At 39.9% G+C, this 23,356-nt stretch overlaps 1 protein-coding gene across 1 annotated transcript; it reads right to left on the bottom strand.

Annotated features, from left to right (window-relative positions):
* Window positions 1-2,964: 2,964 nt before the first annotated feature.
* FBXO33 (F-box protein 33) lies at window positions 2,965-23,052 on the bottom strand. Its single transcript, XM_051806517.1, has 4 exons — window positions 22,523-23,052; window positions 15,967-16,077; window positions 9,384-10,069; window positions 2,965-5,364 (listed from the first exon to the last, which is right to left on the bottom strand). The coding sequence occupies exons 1-4, from the start codon at window positions 23,035-23,037 to the stop codon at window positions 5,093-5,095; spliced, it is 1,584 nt and encodes a 527-aa protein (XP_051662477.1). The 5' UTR covers window positions 23,038-23,052; the 3' UTR covers window positions 2,965-5,092.
* Between the last annotated feature and the right edge of the window lie 304 nt (window positions 23,053-23,356).

Raw genomic sequence — 23,356 nt, 5'->3', positions numbered from 1 at the left:
TCAAAAGCTGGAGTGGGGTAGTGTTTTATTGAACATGTGTACAAGAGGTTTTTATGACCTGGAGGAAGGAGTCATAGCTATGAGATGCTCCAGCACCACTGACCCTGGCCTTTGAAGACGTACATCTGCAGCAAACCAAATTAGAGCTGGTGGGTTTTTTTTACTGTCTCAACACGAATTCAGTTTATTAGGCTTCAAATTTTAACACTAGTGTTTGGGAAGCTGGGCAGGACAAAAGCAGAATTAAAAAGTACAAGAAGGAAGTGGCAAACTGCAGCATTTGTTTGTGTGCAAACTGCACATAAGTTTGTGTCTATAAAAGCATTTGGTGTGTTATCTCACTCGCCCCTTCCTGTGAGGTTCCAGTTTGCAGTGTCCCTTGCAGGAACGGCTGTCACAAGAGGCACAGTGCCTTAGCTGCAGCCAGGGCACAGGCTCTCCAGGGCTGTGCTGGCTCCAGACAGAGCCAAGCTCTGTTTACTGATGACTCAACAATCTAAAAACTTCTGGTAGAAGCTGTGCTGGCTGTTCTGGCAGCTTGAAAACAATGTAAGGACTCAATGCAGTCATTTGCTAAAGGACCCTTTAAGATAAATAAGCAAAATGTTTTTAGCAAGATCCACCCCCAGCAGCAGTTCAACCACCAGTCCCCGTTCTTTGCATGCACACACACAACACACGGTTTCAGCCTTTAATACAAATGCAGCCACCACACCCCATAATTAGAAGTTACCAAAAAACCTCCAGTCTACTTTTTTTGTAGTTGCTTCGGTCAAGTCTGCCAAGGGAGCTTTTTCTTTTGCAGCTCAGTACTCCTGCTCCTACCATTATTCCCACCTTGGCTTCTTTCAGCTGCAGAACTCTTCATGGCTCATACCTGCAGTTTCTTTATTCTCCTTTCTCCTTTAGCCCTCAAAGGCATTTAGATTAGCCTTTGTACAATGACAAGTTCTGACAACAGATATTTTAAAGCATCATCCATGTCAAATTAACTCTTTTTGACTATTGCATCACTTTTAGCCAAGTAGTTGTTGCTCTAAGTTTGCTTGAAAGACTTCACCAGGATTCTAAAAGGAATTACTGGATTTTACCCTCATCCTTGTCATCAGCCCTAGGAACAACCAGAACTGGCAACTACAGCCTTACCCCTGCACAGAGAACCAGTGGATAGCACAGTCCTGGGCTGATAACACTACCATAACCCTTTTTTATTGTTTCCCCAACTCACCTGAAGGGCTACAAAAACTCTTTGGGAATGTACCTATGTTTTCTGAGAAAATACAGTATTTTCTCTGTATGGGTTAAATATTTGTTCTAGCTTGTAACCAAGTTAACTCTTTGAAAAAACAATTCTTCCTCCACCAAAACAATCTACTCTGCCCACAATGGTACTGGAAGCTGCAGGCAAAACAAAAGATAGCTGGACTAAGACAATGCAGGACAAGCATGGATTAGATCATCCTGCAGAGAGAATTTCAGACTTTTTCCCTCCTCCAGTAATAGCCCAAAATTTTATTTGCAAATTTGAAAGCAAGCTCAGGTTTATGCAGGTAGATGGTATCCCATAAAAGGTATTTAGGTATGTTTAAGAGAAGGGTCACACAGAAGTGAATGTGGGGAAGTCTCTTTTTCCCCCACCCTCAAGCAACCCAGTTTTAGATGAGGGCTTGTATTCCAAGTTTCTGCAGCTAAATCTAGAATGCAGAAGACTAACCTGACAGTGCCATCTCTTCAGGAAAAAACAACAGAAGTAAAATCCCATTTGGGATTATGCAAGCTCAAAGTAATTTCACAGTTTGTAAGGGCCCACTCCAAAAGCAAATGCACTTTCCACATTAGGAGCATCTTACTTTCCTAACATTTGATTTCAGAATGCTTCATCTTGAATCCTTCATCCTGGTATCACTAATACAGATTACTGCTGAAAACACAGGCAGACAACAAAACTAAGACAAGAGAACAATCAGAGGTGCTTTTCTCCAACCACTGCTCAAGGTGTGGCTTTCACCACACACTCCTGCCTTACTGGATTCCCTGTACTTGTCAATTTAAATACATTGACTTCTTCCCTGGAACACAAGCCAAAACCAGTGAGTAGACTTCAGAGTGTATGAAAAAAATCAGACCTGGAGCACTAACAAAGGACACTCATTGATAGCAGCTGATATTAAACATTCTGGCTGTAACTGCACATCTCTACCATAGTAAGATGAGCTGCTTCTCCTGTTCGTCTTATCTTTCGAGATTAAGTTAATTAAAACAAAGCATAAAATAGGTTAGACTGAATAGAGAAAAAACCTTGTTTATATAATGGAAAGGCAAATGGGTTACTTCCAACTCCAGTTAGTAAAGCAGTTACCCATAAAATGCAGTAGCTTACAGAGAGAAAATCACCATCCTGCATCTATGTTTAAACCAGAGAATGCAGAATTTGCTCCATTTGCTTCAGGAAGCTGCACAGAAAAAGCCAGAAATCTTGAACCCTTTACAACCAAACTTCAGGTTCAGATGTTGCTGAGCAATCACTACCAGACTTAACTGCTACATAAACCTCACTCCTGAGGCTGAGCCCGGAAAGGCAGCGAGACCAAGTCCCTTTATTTCACTTTACTAGAATATGAAAAGCTGTATTTGCCTTATCTTTTTTACCCACAGCATCTCTTCAGTATGTTGGTAAATGATCTTGCTTACCAAATTTGGAAGATCTAGGAAACTGCTTGAACAACAAGCAATGCAACTCTCACTCTTGGCAGCAGTTTGGACTATCGTAAAATGAAGTTCAGGAGCTCGAATGAAGTCCGTGCTTGGCACGCACACATGGAACAGCCACTCTGACAAGTCTCACAGCACAGTCAGCCACTGCAGGGCACAGCAGCTCTTCCACAGCTGACCAGACATCTGCAGTTTTCATTCAGAATTCACAGCTGTGTACTCTGAGTATGGATAAAATGTCAAACTGAAGCATTGCAGGTATTCATAATCTATTTAATAGTGGGACACCAAAGAAGTACTACACATTTTTCTTGAGCACATTAGATTTTGATTGAAGCAATTGCAATGGATGCAGTAATTTCCCAAAAATAGTCTTCTATATTCTACAATCCACAGTTTACTGTATCAGTCTAATAGGTCATATAATGATATATTGTTTGTGCTAACTGGTCTGATCTTTAGCAAAGCATCCTTCCCCTTCCTCCACCACCCCAAAAATTGTTGACAAAATTCAGCCAAATTAAAAAAAAAAAAAATTACTGTATGACTTATTTTAGATTCCTCTGCTGACCTAAACACAATGGGAGCTACCAGTTACACACAGCTTATGAATGATGTTGCGTTTTAATTCTAAAAATCTTCATGCTGACAACAATAAAATATTTTATACAGCGATCAATTTTTAATGCTTTATTCATTGATTAAAAGAATATAACATTTAACATAAACCATACAACATCAGTCATCAATTCAAACATTCAGCTGGTTTCCTTACATTTTCTGTCAGGAGTTTTTTTTTATCTGATCACATTTGTAAGATAAAATCTCACCACATCTGGCATATACACACACTGTGCCAGTGGATTCACTCTACTGATGTACATATAAAATCCGCATGGTATGTGCTCACTGGAGACAAAACAGCGCACACCTGTCAAAAGGTCATTTTAATATAAGATGGTAAAACCATTTGTAAAACACATATAAACTTTTTCCATAAATAGAATCATATCTGGACATCTGTTGCATAAATTGTGTTTTCCAAAGCTTACAATATAGCAGCCAGGTCTCAGCACTGCTGGGCACCCACGTTGGCCACTTACTTTATTATTGCAGACTGTCCTTTAAACATTAAATGCACAACATTCGTACCACTTAAAACTGGGGTCAGGTGGAAGTCTCACAGAGACCACGTCTGTACCGCGGTTGCCCTGAAACAGTTAAATCGGCTTCTAAAGCCTCTCAGATATAACAAGATTTTAAAACATACTTCATGGAATGTTCTTCATGCATCATAGCAGCTCATACCTGTGATAGAACAAGCTTTGTATTTATTTCCTTTCCTTCCTTTACATTCACTATTCACAGTGAAACAGGTGCATGTTTGTTAAGAGTTCTGAGGTTGCTGACTGAGCCACAGCACAGCTGTGTACCACAGGTCGAAATTCGACCTTATATATTACAATCTAGCAGTATCTGGCTGGCCAAAAGTTGGCCTGCCCCTGCCAGCATGTGGGCACTTCTTCGTTTTTAATCTATTCTTTGGCAGCTGACACAGGCGCTGACAGAGAAAATCCAGTGACTTGGTTGTTAGGGATTTCACGACTAATGTTTGTTTGCAGGTGTAGACCTTTGTATTGAAGTCTTCACTGTTATGTGTTTACCTCATCGGAGTGCACATTCTTGCTTTTTCCTTTTAAACTTTGGCCCAAAGCTAACTTTTAAGAAAGATGACAGAACATGAGAAGAAACAAGGAGGAGTTTGCAAAGAATCCAAAAGACTACAGCTTATGGAGTGAATCTGTAAGTGCAGGTACCTGAACGCTAGTGTTTCACACCGCCGCTTAACAGCTAAGGAAAGCCGAGAATGGAGTTAAGTCATGCTTCAGAATCCGCACGTGAAATAAAGCAAGGTAAGAGTCTTAGAGTGAACAGCCCTGGAGAGACTTCTCGTCCTTTAAGCCTATTAAGCAGCATGCTACTGGATTAAGCACACAATGACAGCACAGAAATCCACTTGACTATGAATATGGGTATTAAAAACAGTTGGCTCCCGAGCACAGGACTCCAATAGCGAAATAATTCAAAATGCAGTTACTCAAGTAAAGTAAAGTTAGCCGGCAACCTCAGACAGCCTTTGGCTGTATCTCTCAAGGTTTGGTAGACAAGTCCATTAACCGTGAAAACCCTAAACACTGCCACTTTCAGCTTCTAAACCAATACCCGACTACGTTCTTTGATCAAGAAGTAGAATACACATATATAATTCTATATAGCTAATACTGATTAAACACAGCACAAAAGGGGTTAATTCACACTACCGAAAAAACATAATAGGACCCTACTTGCATATGTAACCACAGGAATTGTAAATAAGGAGCTAAATGCCTTCACTGAAGCTCTGCATCTCTCTGTAAAAGTGACGGGTTGGCTCAGTGAAGACACTGAGCAGCTCAATGTCCATGACGGCGTGCCAAGGCCGACCCAATCCGAGAGACACTTGCTCAATGAAATTGTGTACTGGATCCACATCCTGATCAGCCAGTTCTCCTTGGTCGAAATCGATGCTTTCTTCTGTGACTTCCAGTACTTTCAGGTCAGAGCCACGAAGACGAGCGATTGCTATAAGATTATGAGCCCAAACAGTGTAACCTAGGGGGAAAGAAAAACAAAGTCACTCTGTCATTTTGCTACAAGGCGTTTTCTTACTGTAGAACTCAATATCTGACCATCTTAACATCCTTCCCAATCTATTTTGTCACCTTCCATCTGGCAGAATCCCCCTAGGGTACGGTGGGGGATTTTTTGATTGCAAGTGGTAAAGCCCCATTTTATACTTGGAATAAGAAAGTATAAAAATATTTCAGGTAGTTTGACCAAGCTTTTCTAGATCGATTTTTTTCTCCACTTGCAGAACAGTGGACTACTTCAAGTTATATATACAATTTCAAACCTCCTGTGATCTACTCTGTAGTATAAATAGAATGAAAAAAGGGAGTAATCAATTATTTTAAGTGAATGCATAAAAGGACTGTTTTAAAACTCTGCATATGGTAGAAAAAAACCTGAAGTTTGCTTTTGTTGCATTAGAGGTAGAGTTAAAAGAAAATACCACCAAACAAACAAAAAACTAACACACACAAACCGGAAGCCTCTCCAGGTCACAGTAGGGTGTATATATATATATATATATATATATATATATATATATATATATATATAATCTACATATATCTTGTTTTTCTGTCTGAGATTAAACACAATTATAAAGCTTCACTCTCTTCACCTTACATATTGGCATCCCTTTTTAAAAATTCCTACTCCCCAGTTACCTATTAGCTTTCTGTGCCCAGGCTAAGGCAAATGCTGAGCTCCTCCTTATTCAGATGTAAACAACAGCCAGTCAGTCTGGGAACTTCCCTTTTGGGGAGCTCTGCCAAATCAGTCCTTCCACTGCAAAAGGAAAGGCTCATTTCTGCCTCTATCATCATTCTTGCAGGTGCTAAGCTTCTTGGTAAGATGCCCACTTAGATTCCAAGTGAAGCTGCAGTCTGCACAATATTTGAACTGGGAAAGCTAAGCTGCTGAGAAGTAAAAGCTAACTGTGGGTTGGTCTTCCAACAGTGCAGCTAACATGCTCTCCATCAAAATGTACCAAAATAAGACATAGTTACAGAAACACAATAGAGAAAAGTAAAAGAAACCAGAATGAAAATTTCTCTTTATTACTTCCTCAGTTTTCTTCATTCTTTAACTATGTTGCTTAGGGTAGGTTTTCAACAAAGAAGCCTGTATACATCTATATGGCTTATTCCTGGTATATTAACCATTAGGAATGCATGAATTCCCACAATTTTCATATGCTTGATACTTCACCTTCAACACAACTGTCCAGATGAAGTTGTCAACAGGCAGCTTAACTTGATGTCCCTTCCTTAATAGGGACATTAAACTCAATGGAATACTCCCCCCTGTGTGATGACACTCTCCTATCAGGACATGAAGGAGATCACAACACCTTCCAGTTACCTTGATCATAAAGGAACTTACCAACAAAATTCTTGAAAAAAAGCGCAAGAATAAAGGGAAAAAAACCTTCAGACTAAGTCCCCTTTACCACCTGGTGGTCAGGTATATGGCTTTTGCTATAACCTTTCATGTGAGATCCTCTATGCACCGAACAACTATCTTATTCTCAACTTAACCTAATTTTAAATTAACTCTCAAAAGTTTTGCCTGAAATTTCCTAGTGACCTTCCAGCTGCCAAAAAGTCTCTGTCCAGCTAAGTATTCAGAAGTAACAGGGAATGATCACTTCACTACCGGTATCACTGAACAACAAATTCACCATAAGCACACCATAATTTAGTCTTCCTAGCAAAAATTTCAAATTCAGCACTGCTCATGGACAGAATGAAACTTAATTAGTATGTTTACAACACAAAGTCACAAAAGCCCACATCAAGTGTCCTCCTGTTGAGGAGGAAGAAAAAAAAAAAAGGCTTCTATTCCCACTGATGTACCAAGTTTCTTACACAGTGCCAGATCATGTCACTATGAGTATCCTACTGTCCTTATCCCATCCCAAATGACCACACACTCTTTACATCCTTTCTTCATTCTGCAAGAATGTATTTAAAATCCTTCAATCTGCTTTCCTCTGCTTTTGAACTTGCTACGTTGGTGGAAAGACAGTATGACTTCCCACAAAAGAAAATCTGGAGGCACCCAAGAAGAAAAGTGTCCTTAAGCATATGTTTTCCCTTCCTCTTTTGGTCAGTGGCAGCCAAAACTAGATGTAAATCAAAGCTATTTCCAGAGCAAACTGATACCAAAAGAGGGAACACACACATACACACAAAAAGTCTGAGAACTTTGGAAACTGAAGAACAACTACTTCAGGAGACCAGAGAAGAAACCAAAGAAGAAACTTTCATTAAAAGTGAATTATGGCACCTTGGTCAAAACCATCACCTTTTCCTGAAGGAAGCTTGACAGTGTAATATGACAAGCAGAGCCAAAAAACATTATATAGTAAACCTCAGAAAACCCAAGCATGAGGCTAAGATGCTGTACTGAGGCATCACAGCATTTCAGATATTTCTTCCTAGTAGTGTTCCTCCTACAGTTGCTACTCTCAAAGAAAGATGTTCATGCTCTAGTACTAGAGGAGTCATATTCACAGCTTAGAAAAGATCAGGAGGCATTTATAAGCAGCTTAGCTAGCTTCTGCTGCAAGGAGGGGGGAAAAAAGGGTAAAGAATCTGAATCCAAACATAACAGCAAGGTGATATTTGGCCCTTCTCCCCCTGGCAGACACAGCATCTCCCCAAAGAAACATGTAGCAACAACCATTTGCTAGACAGAACCAACAAAGATGTTTGCTTTCCCAATGCTCTGCACAGACTAATACCTTCTACTGAATATGCTGATATTAAATGGTATTTACACTAGCTTATGTTTACATGTTTTACAAGCTTTTAAAGTTAGATAATATATGAGAGGACTTCCCCACAGCAGGAGGATTAAGGTAGCAAATAATTTTTTTTAAAAAAGGTCCCAAAGTAGTATACAAATGTTAAAAGAAACTACTGAAATCCACATATAGAGTGGTATGGTTGTGTACCAGTATCCAAAATCTGTCACTCCTGGAAACTATAAAGGAGAGAGAGCTGATTTGATCATCATTCCCTGCTCCCCCCCACCCTGCAATGATTTTTCAGTAGAAGACCAAAAAAAGAGAGCAAATACAGCAGGAACTTCTTCTGACTTCAAACAATGGAAATACGAATCTACATCTCCCTCTGCTGAAGGTCTCTCCTGTTTGTGCTGAATGACTGGAGATTAACTCCCCAAAGCACTCTGAAGAAACACATTCATTCTTATGCAACACAGTAACAGTCATCACTTAACGCCTTCATGCATCAGCAAACTTTGTCTTGGTAAGCTGATTCCAGCACAAACAAAAAGCATTATTCTGCATTATTTCAGTTTCAGGTGCCTTAAAATTTGCCAAACTGCTTGCAACTTCTAGCAAGTGTTGTATTGATGACAGAGCTAAATACAAGTGCACACTCGTTAAAATCTATTTGCAATTATATGGTAAATAAATAGGTGGGATAAACCTATCTCTGGTATTACTGGTGAAACCAGTGTACTCAGTGAGGCAACCTCCTCTACATTACAGTTTTTTAGTCTTCATCTGCTGGTAAAGTCTTACCAAACTGGTAAGAAACTTCTTCCCCTCTGCTTTGGGGCACTCAACCCATGTTATTTATCAACAAGAAGCAAAATCATCTAATCTTGCCAGCATATGAGCTCATAGTAAAACAGCAAATGTTTTCAGTGTTCACATTCACATAACCAGTCACTTAGTGGAACTCACACAGTGCAGACCACTTCTAGGATAAGCCTCCTGGAACACTGAGTTCTTAGTTATCCTCATTTCTGTGAGAACTCTAATAAAATTCTGTGTGACTTCTCAATACAAGTAGAAAGCTACAAGTATGTTTAAAACTCATAAAATAAAACACCTTCAACAACAGCATGTATAGTAACTCTGCAGCAGACTTTGGAACACCACTGCACTAAAATACACTAAGATTAGAAAGGCTGAAGTGTTGAAAGCATTTAAAAAGTCACATACTATACCTGTGCAAGGCATTACCTACCATGAACAGCTAGGAGAGACAGTCTTGTGCACCTCCAGGCTAATAAGACAAGTGGATCTTCATTCCGGTTGTCACTAAGATCTGGGAAGGCAGACATATCTACCACATCATTCATTAGTATAAAATGAGTGAGGAACTTGTCATACTGCCTGGATATGAGGTCAACAACAGCCCCTGAAACACAAGTGACATAGCTGTCAAAGTGAATCCTCTCTAAGGGGATACTGGGCTTAAGAATCCTTAACATATCATCACTCTTGACATCAAAAGCCATTATATAGACCCGAAGATTAGTGCTGTTGCGAGTCAGCGCCTGCCAATTCTCATCTTTTGGCATATTGTCCAACGACTTGTGCATTATGGAAACACTGTGGACCAGGAGAGACAGTCGATGCAAAGGCACATGGTTGCTGTCAGCCAGGACTCTTGCCATTTCAGCTGTAAAATCACAGAAATCCAAAGCGAGCGAACGCAGATTCACAAAGCGCTCCAATTCAACCGCAGTGATAAGAGTGGTATTACCAGGGATGTGGTTGTCCAATAAGCTCAGATGTTCCATGGTGTTGGCTATGGGGTTTGATAAGGAGGACAGTGATGTGGGAGTTACTATTTGCAGCATTAACCCACAAGACAGCCATTTCAATTGCCTGCTATTGCCTAATATCTCTTCAAACAGCTGTTGGATTCTGCAAGTAAACAAAACAGACAATGATCCTATTAAACATGGTTTAGTCTTACCAATTGCATATCATTCAATTTTTTTTTTATTCAAGAACTATTATTCTTTTATTTACAGCCTTATTCTGTAAAAAGGTCCTATTATTATGGTTCTTGTGAACTACAAAATGTTATAACCTGACTGCAGACCTCCCACAGCAATTTAACCTTTGCTGCACTTAAAAGGTTAAAATTGTTAACTATCTTGAAAGAAATTATGTACTTTGTCTTTCAAAAACAGTGGCACACCATGAACCTTCACTTCATGTATTTTCCAGCATGTATTTAACACCCTCCCACATACATTTTAAGGTTATGCAAATAAGAAAACCTGTAATGCTTTTAGAACACAGCTCTTGTTTTTAAAAACAGCTCTTCGTATTTGCTAACCTCTCTAGAACTGCAAATTCAATATGGGAAAAAAAAAGTAATTTTCAATTAAAGGTGGCAGAAATTTGACTTCGAGCATAAGTTAGAATGATCTGAAACTACTTGCTTGACCTTGTTCATTAAATGGTAAAGAAGAAACATATAAGAATATTCCTTAAATAATTCCAAATGTGCAGCTAACTGGATTTTCAAGTGCCAACAGGTTCAAGTTTTACCAAAACAACTTGGACCCAGGAGCATTTCAATCTCAAATTATCAGTGCCAATGATCATTATGCACTTACTCAGATGCACCCCACCTCTCCTAACCCCCACTTTTCTTTTAGTGAAGAGATGTTCTTTATGTGGGATATCCATTCAAAAAGGCAACAGAATTATTTTAAATTTTTAATATTAAATGAAAACAGTACAGTCAAACTTCACAAACTTTCTTCATATAATTATTTTTCCAGTCTTCATCCCACAGCTGCTAAGGCTCAAAAGAGTCCTCCTGCCCAAATGACAAGTGTTCTTTTAGCATATTAGGACACATGTGCAGATGAACATTTCATCTCCAACAGCAGCCAGAAGGAAAGATCAGCATTAAAGGGAAGTGGTTGAGCCAGGCTATGACAGTCCCATGAAACATTAAGAAATAAGATAGAAACACCTCCAGTACAAAATTAGCAGAAATCTTTGCGCCTCAGATCAGATAATGTTTTTGCACAGAACACTTTTTCCTTTATTGCTATCAATATGTGTATACTTTATACATCTAAGCAAAACAACATTGTAAAGTTCTTATTCTCATACATGTAACTTTAACGAAGATAATGTCCAGACAAAATCAAAAGTTTAGCCCAGTATCCCAACTGACAGGAGAGAAACACTAACACCTTAAGGTGACAGAACAAGGAAAGCACATAGGGATATTTCTCAAATATCTCTCTAGTTTCCAAAACTTTATAACTCAGATCTCCTGAGCCAGAGGCAGCTTTATATATTTTGCAACTCTCAGAGACTTCAGTTCTACAAATTTATCCAGGTTCCTCCCTTAGCTGAGTAAGCGTTTAGCAACTATAACATCCAATAATAAAGAACTTTGCAGTGTGATTCCCCCCTCTTTTGCTTGCTCTGAACACATCATCTACTACCTTTGATGCCCCATACTCCTTCTGTTGTAAAGAAGTCAAAGATTAGTCCTCTCTCCCTCTGCAAATCTTTATTCATAGAATCACAAAATCATAGAATCAGACGGGTTGGAAAGGACCTCTGAGATCATCAAGTCCAACCCTTGATCCACTACCACCGTGGTTACTAGACCATGGCACCAAGTGCCACATCCAGTCTCATCTTAAAAACTTCCAGGGACGGAGAATCCACCACTTCCCTGGGCAGCCCATTCTGATGCCTGATTACCCTCTCTGTAAAGAATTTCTTCCTAATATCCAACCTAAACCTCCCCTGGCAGAGCTTGAGATCATGCCCTCTTGTCTTACTGACAGCTGGCTGGGAGAAGAGACCAACCCCCACCTGGCTACAACCTCCTTTCAGGGAGTTGTAGAGAGTGATGAGATCTTCCCTGAGTCTCCTCTTCTCCAGGCTAAACCACCCCAGCTCCCTCAGCCTCTCCTCATAGGACTTGTGCTCAAGTCCCTTCACCAGCCTCGTTGCTCTTCTTTGGACCCTTTCATCCCCTCCCTTGCCTGCATGTGCTTTCTTCCTTCTCCTGTGAAGGTACTGAGTTTGTAAGGCCTGACTTCTCTTAAGTAGAAAAGTTTGTGTGGTTATTGTATTTATCTATTGAACATGTCAGTTCCCAAGGTTTTGCCTATATAGTCATCAGGTCAGAATACTTTGATTTTTCTAGATTTCTCCAAATATTTATTTATTTCAAATTGAGGACTGGCAACTGTGACATAAATTAAACACAGTTTTTAACAAAGGGTGAGACTCACAGACAGTGTAATTTTTCTATTTTATTCCTAAATTCTTTTATGGTTCAGATGAGCCTTGTTTGATCCTGGCAATGTTTGTTTCATAACTGTTCTTGTCAATGCTTATACTGAAGGTAGATTTTCTCACAGTCCCCCAAAGAAAAAGATTCTACCACAGCAACCTCTCAAATTTCTTCCAAACACCCTTCCCTACTCCCTCACCACACATCTACAAAAGATTCTGTAATGGCTGCAGCAGTGGTAGGATTCATTTTGTAATAGCCCAGGTAGTCAATCTTAATAGTGTGCTTGTAATATTTTACAGAATTATTAAAGATAATTTTGAGTTGCTCAGTAGTATACTACCATTTATGTGTCTCGCTGCACTAAAAATCTGTTAAATTGTGGTTCTCATACAACTTCAAACATCTGAGCTTTGAAGAATACTGTTCTAGTACTTGCACAATTTAATAAAAAGAAATATGATACAGAACTCTGCAGCTGTAGAGTGGGTTCTCTCCCCAGTGGAAATTGCATTAAACTTTTTAAAAGAGAGATACTGATTTAACGCGATCTACATATCAACTTCTTAATGCAAGCACAGAAGTATTTATACAAGTATTCAGATTTGTACTGCTAGTCTAACTACCTGTAAGTCCTAAGAAAAATTAACTAAGAACTGGAGAAAGTTAATAAAAAGAGATCAAACATGTCAGTAGAGAGTATTTAACAGAAATCATTTCTGGATTGTTTTTAATATCTGCTTTATACAAGGCCAGACAGAAAGCATTATATATGGTCATTCATTTTAACGTATTTCAAATAAATTTTTTAAAGTCCTTAGCAGGTTTTTTTTCCCTCCCCTGTAGTACATTCTATTTTTCATAAACAGATTGCATCTAACTGGAGTTTGCTGTAATAGTCTGAACCGTGTCCTAGAAATTTAGACACATCATGTGAATTCTTGGAAATTAACACCTACCTTATTTTCATATTACCTTCAACTGCCTAACATGTAGTACAACATTTATCCCAACTTACACACAACTATTTCAAAGCTCACTTATAAAACTAAGTTTGAGCATATAACAGAAAATACAAGCAGAACTCAGCATACGCAAAAAAGCAATATAACCTACTGATGTCTCAACAAGCTTAATCAGTTCCCCTTTGCTCCCTGTAAGCGGCAATTGTGGTTTTTTTACTATCGACCTGAAACCTGCAAATTACTAAACTGAAGCAAACTCTTTTAAAAATAAAAAACTCAAAATAATTTACTTTCACAATTAATGCCCCAAATAGCGCTTTCATCCAGAAGACAGACTAAAGCCTGACTAGATAGGCCAAGTTACTGCTAAAGCCCCAAAACCAGTCCTAACCAGTACTGAAGCACATCCATGGCCCTGGACAGGAAGCAAACAAACTAGCAAGGTCCATATGGAAGCCATCAGCAATAAAAATAGTTTTTTTAACACAGGCTAAAGTGGTTCTTTTGGAAACCAAACTACCTGGACCATAGAGATCAATCATGAGAAGCAGATTTCAGAAAGCCAAAATTTTAAACAACTACCCTTTGTTCAACATAAGACAAATTTAATGTTTGCACTGAGTTTCCCAACACTAAGGAACAGAGTTATGAAGACAGTTTTAGGAAGTAACCAGGGGATACACATGCTACACAGAAAAAGAACAAGCATTACATTACAAACTCATACTGATCACCACAAAAGTATTTTTGAAAACACAAACCAAAGCTTCCTCTGCCTCAGGACAACCCTTAGTCTTAACCTGGGGAAGCATCCTACTGGATCTGTGGTAGCTGAGATTCCACCTGCAGTCTGTTACACTCAGATCAATGCAAAAGATTTAAGGAAACATCACATTTTCTTCCCTTACTGCTTTAATTGCAGGGAGTTCCTGAAACAGCTAGTGAAGTTTATCACCATACAGGTTCCAAAAATCCTCAACTACCAACAGCACTGTCTTCAAAGGTTGCTTATATCTTTCAGTGTTATCAGCATCCATGCTTTGCAACTTAACTGGTGCAAATCCCAAGTGCAAAAGACAAGGCTAAGAAGCTATAAAGATTTACTTTCTGAAGTAAATCTGATGCTAGTGCTGATAAACTTCAGACAACCGAATAAAACACTGCCATCTTTAATTTAGACAAGAACTAGCAGGTCCCAAGTATATTGTTTTATTTTAGCAAAAAGCCAAAAAAAACCAAACAAAAAAACCCCACCAACCAAAAAACGAAGACCAAAACAAACCAAACAAAAAACAGGTAGCATTTATTTCCTCTTTCAAAAGTGTGCAAAGTTCAATACTCACCTAAAAGACTAACATCAAGTTAAATAATGAGTTTGGAAGGGTTTATGGCTCCCAAAATGTGCAGACTAATTTGAAGAAACATTTAACCACGTGCTCAGCTGAGTAAACATCTGCTTAGATGGCTCTCTTCAAGCCCCTTGGCAAAGATTTGGTTATGTATTTACATTTTCACAAAGGATATGAAATAAAAGAGCTTCTACTGAATCAGCCTTTTACCTGCACACAGCACTACAGTACCTACATTAGACAGAACTGCAAATTGTTCTGAGTTCTGCATTCTAAACATAACAGATAACAAAGACACAGTATGTGACTCACAGCTGTATTTGCACTGGTTTGCAAATTTAGGTCAGAACCAAACACTTGACAATTGTGTTCACATACATACACTGATCTGACAATATACCTATTTTAGTTCTAAAAATCGCTCAAAACAAAAATTAGTAAAGATCTAGACTGGCTGTACTTACTCCACTCTCAAGTCACTGGGAGAAAGATGTTTAAACTGACACAAATTAAAATTACAGTATTCAGTTTTTATTATATAGGAAGTTTTAGCAGAACTGCTAAAATAGTTAAGTTAGCATCACTCCCTTTGTGGTAATTTATTCCACAAATCAGTAGCTTTTTACACTGTATTTAACCTTTTCCAAAGAAGAACAAATAACTATTCTCATTATAAGCATTCAAGGACTGTATCATAATGTAATTATGGCAAGCTAAAATACACCTCTGAACTAAACAAGCACATTGTGAGCTGTGATCTTCCAAGAATTGTGCAAACACATAACCTAGTTTTGAGATACAACTAGAAATCAGTTGTAGCAAGTAAACTTGAAAGAGAACATAAACACAAACGTATTTTTTACTCTTGTGCAATACAATTACTTCCTTTTCTAATTTTTTTCCATGTACAGCAATAGTAGAGGTGCTGGTAACAACAACCTCTCAGCCCTCCTCTCCCTTTGTGCCATTAACATAATATTATTTCTAGAACACAATGAAAAGAGGAAAGAAAGGATTCTCACCTTGATGAGAAGGGAGAAAAAAAACCCAGAACAGCCACAAAACCAGACTACTTCATGTAAATAGCAGAAACAAGAATTTAGATTCTCATCCTGTTAAAAAACTCAAAGCTTTCTTAGTCTTGTATTTTAGAAATGAAAATCTGTGTTTCATTACCTATTTTTATTATTTTACTGTGTTTGATAATTCACAAATATAACTTACTGCTTAATCTTCTTGCCATCCGGGTCAACCTTTCCAAGGTATGTATTTGATATACTTCCATGTTGCTGCAGAATGCTTATATCCCCAAAAAGACTTAACTTCTGGAGGTTCCTACAAAACAACAAAATAAAAAGGAATCTGTACACAAAATTAAAACAACGTGAGAAATCATTCTGGATAAGACAAGTACAGGCAATAAGAACCCATTATTATATGGAACACAGTCTGTATTGGGAACCTTCCTACTGTCCTAGAATACAGGCACACATGGAAGCACAGAAAATGAGACTGAAGTGTAAAGGGGAAGAGGACTACATGAACTGCTGAACCAGCTGTAATAGCAAATGCTGGTTTTCAGTCACCACAGTATTTTCAGCAGGCCAGCAGCACCACAAAGAAAACTTTTAGCAGTGGTTTTGTGCAATTTTTAACCCTCAGAACATGTGTGTTGAGTATCACAGATGAAAACATCAAATACTTATTTCTTTTAACATTTAACACCGCATTGAATGCCCAAGTAGAACACAACCACAAAGAACCCTTTCTGAGCACTTACATACATCAGCTGGTTTACAAATGGGAGCCCAAACCTGCCTCAACTGAGGCATCACAAACCTCAGGCAGGGGTAGCGAAAGCTCCCCACACCATAATCAGTATCTAATTTCTGTTATATCAAAGTAGGGGAAGCTGCTCTAATATTTCCTATCAGTGAGGGTTAGTGGTCTACCATGACATACAGCTTTAACTTTTAGAAAGGATACCTAAAAAGAGTGAAAGAAGAACCTCTAAGTATATGCTGGACATCAGACAGTACACTGGACAGTCACTTTTCCTTTCCCTAGTACAGCTTATTTTTCTGACATGCATCTTTTCTATTCCTAAAACAGATTGAGCAAGAGATATGAAAATGACTGCAGTTTTAGAGCAGCTGTATGACGTTTGCTTTTAAGATTATTAATTTTTTAGTTGACTAAATTTTGGGTCAACATTTCTTTTATTTATATATGGTGTAAATTAATTTACTCCTAACACGAAAGGACTAGTCTACAATTGATAATTAACATGGCAGAAACTCCAGTTTCATCACAAATGGATACATAAATTAAATTAATCTTAAACAATGGATGCCAATTAAGGGAGTTACCATACATTCTTATTTCTTCTGGCTTACAAATCATATGCTAATATTTCAGATCAGCTTTGAGTAAAATGCAATACAATTACAATGCTCAAAGCATAGGGAAGCTCTGGTACAGTTCACTTCATTCACAGTACAATTTCATATTCTACCAAAAGGAGCGGGGGAAAAAGTATTAGGTAGCCAAGTTTAATGTTTTTAAGTATGAACTGCAGTCTGTAATTGGTATCTAGCATAAATCATAATTTACCCGTTTTGAAGTTTCTGTATTCAATAACAGTACACTGATTTCCTGAAAGCTATCTACTGTTGCACCTAGTACTCTTCTTCTATTGGTGAACAACAACTTAATAGCAAGATCCGTGAACTTCATATGAAGTCTGACAAATAGTGGAGCAAAATACCTAGAATTTACAACTGTTTCTGAAATTCTAACAATTTAATATTTATTATTTTAAATACAGGACTACTGTACTGATGATACGCTAAAATAAACTGAGTCTTTACCACATGATCAATATTCTACAAGTCTGACTAAGACAATGCCTGATCGTACTAAAGAGTAACCTTGGCAGAGAAACCTAAAGCACTGGTACCACCACAACACCACCAAGAGTATTTTGGGCTCTGCTTTCCTCAAAAGCTGTAAGAGACAGTCTGGTGTGATAGAAGAAGTATCAGAAACCTCCACCTGGTCTGAAAAGTAGTGTTCACAGCCATGCTATAATTAAGCCTTTATCTTCTGATCTCAGTGACTTAATTCTGAGAGCTAAGAGCCAAAATGCAATCTTCAGAACAGTTCTGAACCACCTGCATATTCACATCACACACAGGTGCTACTCATACCCCCAGCAAATGCTATCACAGGCAGATATTAATTTGAGGACTACCAAACTACACAACACATGAAACACTAATTACTAGTATCCCACACATTTTTACTACATCTATTTGACCGCCATTTCATGCACTACAGAGACACGCAGCAAAGTTCTCCACCTGAAAACTTAAACAATGACAACATCCAATTATTTTGCCACTCACAGCACAGTTATTACCATCAAGAAATCCAATCACAGTTCAACACAATGTTAGATTTTTGCTACTATTTGCACTGTCACACAACCTCTATCGCATTCAGCTCACATCTCATCTTTGTTTCAGAGAGTCAGTAAAGTGATCATTATTTAAATAAAATTATTTAAATAAAATTATTTAGAAGTTAATTGTCATCTTTTGCTAAAAGTAATAATGGTATCTTAATTCTGTGTAGTATCCATACATACAGCTGGGGAAAAATGTGTTTTGGAGGGATTTCTAAACCATTTATTTTCTACTAGCTCAAAAAGTGCACTATAAGTAATAAGCTTCTTACATCTTCAGTTTTGGTTGGTCTTTTTGGATAACCAGTCAAAAAAAGAACAAAAGGTACTTGCTTACATTTAAGATGAACAAAGCAGTAAGGCACATATTGTATTATTATACCAGTTTTTGCCAGTTCCAGCTGCCTGGTCAGTTCAATAGAAGAGAGTAGTTAGAAAACCTTAAATACAGATGCAGTCTACTGTTTTGAGCAATTCACCAATATTTGGCAACTCCGAGATAGATACCATACTTCGCCAAGATACCACAGTTTTACAGTAATCTGCATTTATGTTTCCACAGCAAAAATCAAACAAGACACACAATTTAACATACTGCAGAGGAGATGTGGGGGGAGGTGTGTGTCACTATTTCCCTATCTTCCTTTGTAAGCAAGGAAGGAAGAATAGGAGAGACTATGCTTTGGGATTCCAAGTTACATAAAAGAACACAGGATTTTCCTACTGAACGATCACCAGTTGCTTATTAGCTGCTGTATGTGCTCAAGTGACTCACACAAAGTTCGTCTCCCTCCCACCTGCTTTCCAGAACTTAGTTTTAAAAGATCAGTTTGAGAAGGTGCGGACCATGAGGATCTAAGAAACAACATCATCATGCCCACCCACAGCATTTTTTTAAATAATAAGTAGAACATCAGCTGTTTAAACAGTAATACACTGTTATTTTCCTTCAATTTCAGTCATAAACATAACTCATGGAAGAGTTATACAGATCACTATAAATGCTACTTTAGTACCTTTTAATTAAATAAATGACAGATTTTCAGAGCTCATCAAGGCCCCAATGCTATTAAAGCAATATTTTGGGAGTAATATGCTGCCACACACAAAATAAAGTTTATGGCAACTTGAGCTCTACCTCAAATATTAGACAGACCTAGAACGTACCTTTCTGGATGGTAACACTGGCTGCCAGCAGGAATACTTGTTAGAAAATAGTATCAGTCGTTTTCAAACCAAGTTGTGGACAAGTTGTTATTTCCTTAATTCCCTCAGAATTAGCAAAGGTCAATCCAATATATTTTTGTATTTTTATGTACTTTATAAAAATATTTCTATTTTTCTATATTTTTCTTAACATATAAGATTTGCTTAGAAATCAGCAATTTTGTGTTGCACAGAAAATGCTTTTAGTGGCAAACCCACACATCACTCTCCTCTAGCCAAGAGAGCATTTAGAATTACTTTTAGTCATTACTTTTCTTAGGTTCTGCAATATTGTAGATCCTCAAGGAATTCTAGAGCCATCTAAAGTAGGTGTTTTTTCTTGCAAGGAGGGTTGTTACTGTAATGATAAATTTAAAACTCCACAACAACGTTACACAGTTAAGAAACAGCATCACAAAAGTAGATTTGTCCCTCTCCAGTTCTGAAGTAAAAGATGGAAACTTTTGTGAACTTCTCAAAAAGCTATCATAAGGGCTGACAGGAGTTACAAAAGAACTGTCCTGTTCTAAACTTAATTACAAAAGGAATACATTTACAGTGATTCAGCCACTGGATAAATTAAAAGCCCTGCTGTTTCCATTATTTTGGAAATTACAATAGCTATCCCTTGTACAGTGACATATAGCAAAAACAAGAAGGAATTATTCATTACCCTTGAGTTGCAGATAAATAAAGAGAAGCAGAGAAATTAAGTGACTGGACTGCAGTCCTTCCTTAGACAAAACAAAGCATAAGGCAGGTGACAATGCCTCCAGTTTAGATGTTAGGTGGTCACAGTAAGAACCAAGCAGCAATTTGGCACAAGTTCATGTTCCTTCCCAACTCATTTCAATCTCAAAAATCTACTTAAAGAACTGAAACCCAGTGTTCTACATGCCAACTAAATAGTTATTGGTAGTTACTCTGCAAGAAAAAAACCTAAACAGTTTGAGGGGGAAAAACAAGTCTAATCTGAAACTAAATCTGAAAAAAGGGCCAAGTGTTTAATGTAAATCCCACGCACACACACACACATTTTAAAAAGCTCATTAAAAAAAAGCCTGCTGTTATAACCAGGTACCCTGTGTTCCCCAATCATGCATTATTCATTTCAAAACAAAAGAGCAGCATGTAAATGATTTGGAGACAGCAAGAAAGTACAGCAATGCAAAATTCTATCCAACTTGGTAACTTTTCACCTCTGGCTTACCACCAAAATTATACTAATCTACCAGGTACTGGAGAAACAACTACTTATGTGTAGTATTTTACTGCAGTCCTGAGTTACACTGTGCACACAGAATCTGTGAAATGAACTTCATAAAGCAAATGTCCTTGTACAGATTTCATATAAGGCGATGGAGAACGAATCTTTTTTCAAAAGAAAGAAGTGTAACCAAAAGCCTTCTCACGACGCTTTTAATTTTGACAGTCTCTTATTTTAGTGAGGGAAAAAACCTATTTAGTTTTTCAACAACCCCCTCGAGGCAACATCTCCTGCGGATGCTATCTATTTTAAAATTCCAAGCCCGTGTAGTGATATCTGTCTCAGATCGGATAATCGCCACCATCATTTCAGTATTTTTTCCACTTATGATACTAGCAGCATTTCCCGAAGATTCAACAGTTAAGTGAAAGCTCCTGAAAGGCAAGAGAAGACCAATCAAGAGACCATTAGGATTGGCACACCAAGGATTCACAGGGCAAGAAATAAATTAAGATAAAGGTGAGATGGGACTAACGAGGTGCTTTCAGAAGTAAGGTCTGTAACACTCAACCATCGGGGCTGCACCACAGGAAGTACCTGCTGGGTGCAAGAGAGCAGAGGAACTGAAAGTGAGACTTCACACACCACATTTGCATTCATGTGAAACCAACGAGGAATTGCATTTAAAGTTCTCTTACTACAATTCAAAATAAAGAAGCAAGGGAGGCCTCAAGCTACTCTCTAATCTCCCCGGAATCAAAGGGGGGCAGTGACAAGCCCATGACTCAGTTGCAGTCAGTTTTCTGAAGGCCATCCACAAGGTTTAATTCATCCTAAGGATGTCCTGAAACACCTGCAGTTTCCCCCCCCTTCACAGCTAAAGCAAATGCGCACAGAGGGGAAATTATATTAACCATTTCCTATCCTAAAATCTGCATGGCTTTCCAAACTCATCATAGCCTAATTGTAATACCCTTGCTTTCCTGTCCTAGGTGCTGACTACAGGCCATATATTAGGGTATCTGATTATTATCTTTAAAAGAGAGATTTATCTCGATCGCACCCACACATGGTAAAGAGAATGCAAGTATTTTCATTTTAAAGACCTCAAAGCTGAGGAAATTATCTAACCTGCCAAAGTAAATTGTGAAAAAGCAGGATCTACGTGCATCTTAAGTACAAAACACAGGAAGATATTTCTATCATTTAAATTCAACTTGGCCAAGAAAGTCCTACGTGTGGAGCGTTTTCTCAATAAACAAACAAACGTAAAAACCTCCTCCCAGTTAAAACCGAGTCAAACCTCAGTTTAGCAGGTAACACGAGCGCTGGAATGAAAGCTTGGCTTTTCTACGGCAAAAACCCTCACACCTAGAAAGGTGAAAGCATTTTACTGGGGCAGTAACTCAGTATACCAGTGGTGTGATTTTAACATCCCCTTCTTACTAATTTCTCGTGACAATTTTTTTCAAGCACGCATAAGATAAACCCTGTCTGTACCTCTATTTTAAGTGAGAAAGGTGCCTTTGTTAAGCACCAGATTCAAACTCCCGGCTCTCACTCGCTCCGCTGGAGCCCCCCTTTCCGTCCAAAGGACGAAGAACTTTTTATTACTGTAGCTATGTCAGCTCTGCGTACTGACCAGCTGATCGCCAGCTGGACATCTGAGCGTTTATATGTTTATATTCCCCACCAAACTACACTATATGATACAAATTTGTTATTTCCGAGCGGTGCGGGCCCGTTCCTGCCCAACACCGCAGAGCAGGGCTCCGGCCGCAGCCCCGGCACGAACCGGCCGCCGCCGGCTCGGGCATTGTTTCCGCTCGCAGAACCCGGCGGAACCGGCCCTGCGCGGCCCGGGGGGCTCCGCCTGCCCCCGCCCCGCTGCGCGGAGGTACCTGTTGTTTCGGACGCTGCTCAGGACGCACAGCACCAGCTCCAGATAAGTCCTCAGCAGGTCGAGCCAGCGCGGGCTCAGCGGCGGCGGCGCCTCCCCGTCCCCCGCCGCCGCGGCGCCCTCGCCTGCCGCCGCCCCCCCTCCGCCGCCGCCCGTGGGGTAGTTGTCGGCGGCGAACTGTACGCGGAGCTCACGGACGAACCAGCCGCACTTGCGCATGAGGAACTCGAGGCGCGGGCGCTCGGCGGGCGAGACGCGGAGACTGAGGCGGAGGCGCGGCCAGAGCGCCGGGTAGAAGAGGCACTCCCGCCAGTGCGAGCAGGCGGCCGAGGCCCGCAGCCGGTCGGGGGCCGCCAGGAAGGAGAATATGTGGACCACCAGCTCGCTGGGCAGGGAGCCGGCGCCCACCGCCTCCCCGCACACCGACATGCCTGGCGCCGGCCCCAGCCCCGCGGCGGCGGCCCCGGGCGGCGGCCCCGGCCTGGCCTGCGGCTCCTGCGACACAAACAACAACATCAATGACACGGCGCGGGGGGGGCGGGCGCCAGCCGGGACGCGCCTGCTACCGGGATGCACCACTCGCGCCGCCGCCGAGGGGGGGACGGGGGAGCGGACCGGAAGCTACCACCGCGCGGCGCGGCGGGGAGAGGTGGCCCGGTCCAGCCACCTCAGAGCCAGATTGTGAGGGAAGGCCACGGCGTCACGGCGCTCTCTTCTTGCGGGGTGGCGGGAGCCGCTGCGGCGGACGGAGGAGGACTTCCCCCGCGGGGGAAATGGAAGGTGCCGGCGGTGGGCCGGGAGGCGGGGCCGGCGCGCCCGCCCCGCGGGGGACGTT

This window comes from Manacus candei, unplaced genomic scaffold (assembly GCF_025592945.1).
Source record: "Manacus candei isolate 608988 ecotype Guabito, Panama unplaced genomic scaffold, ASM2559294v1 h1tg000067l, whole genome shotgun sequence".
NCBI lineage: Eukaryota > Metazoa > Chordata > Aves > Passeriformes > Pipridae > Manacus > Manacus candei.
The sequence above is the reverse complement of the archived record's forward strand: the minus strand, read 5'-3'. Positions and strand labels throughout refer to the sequence as shown.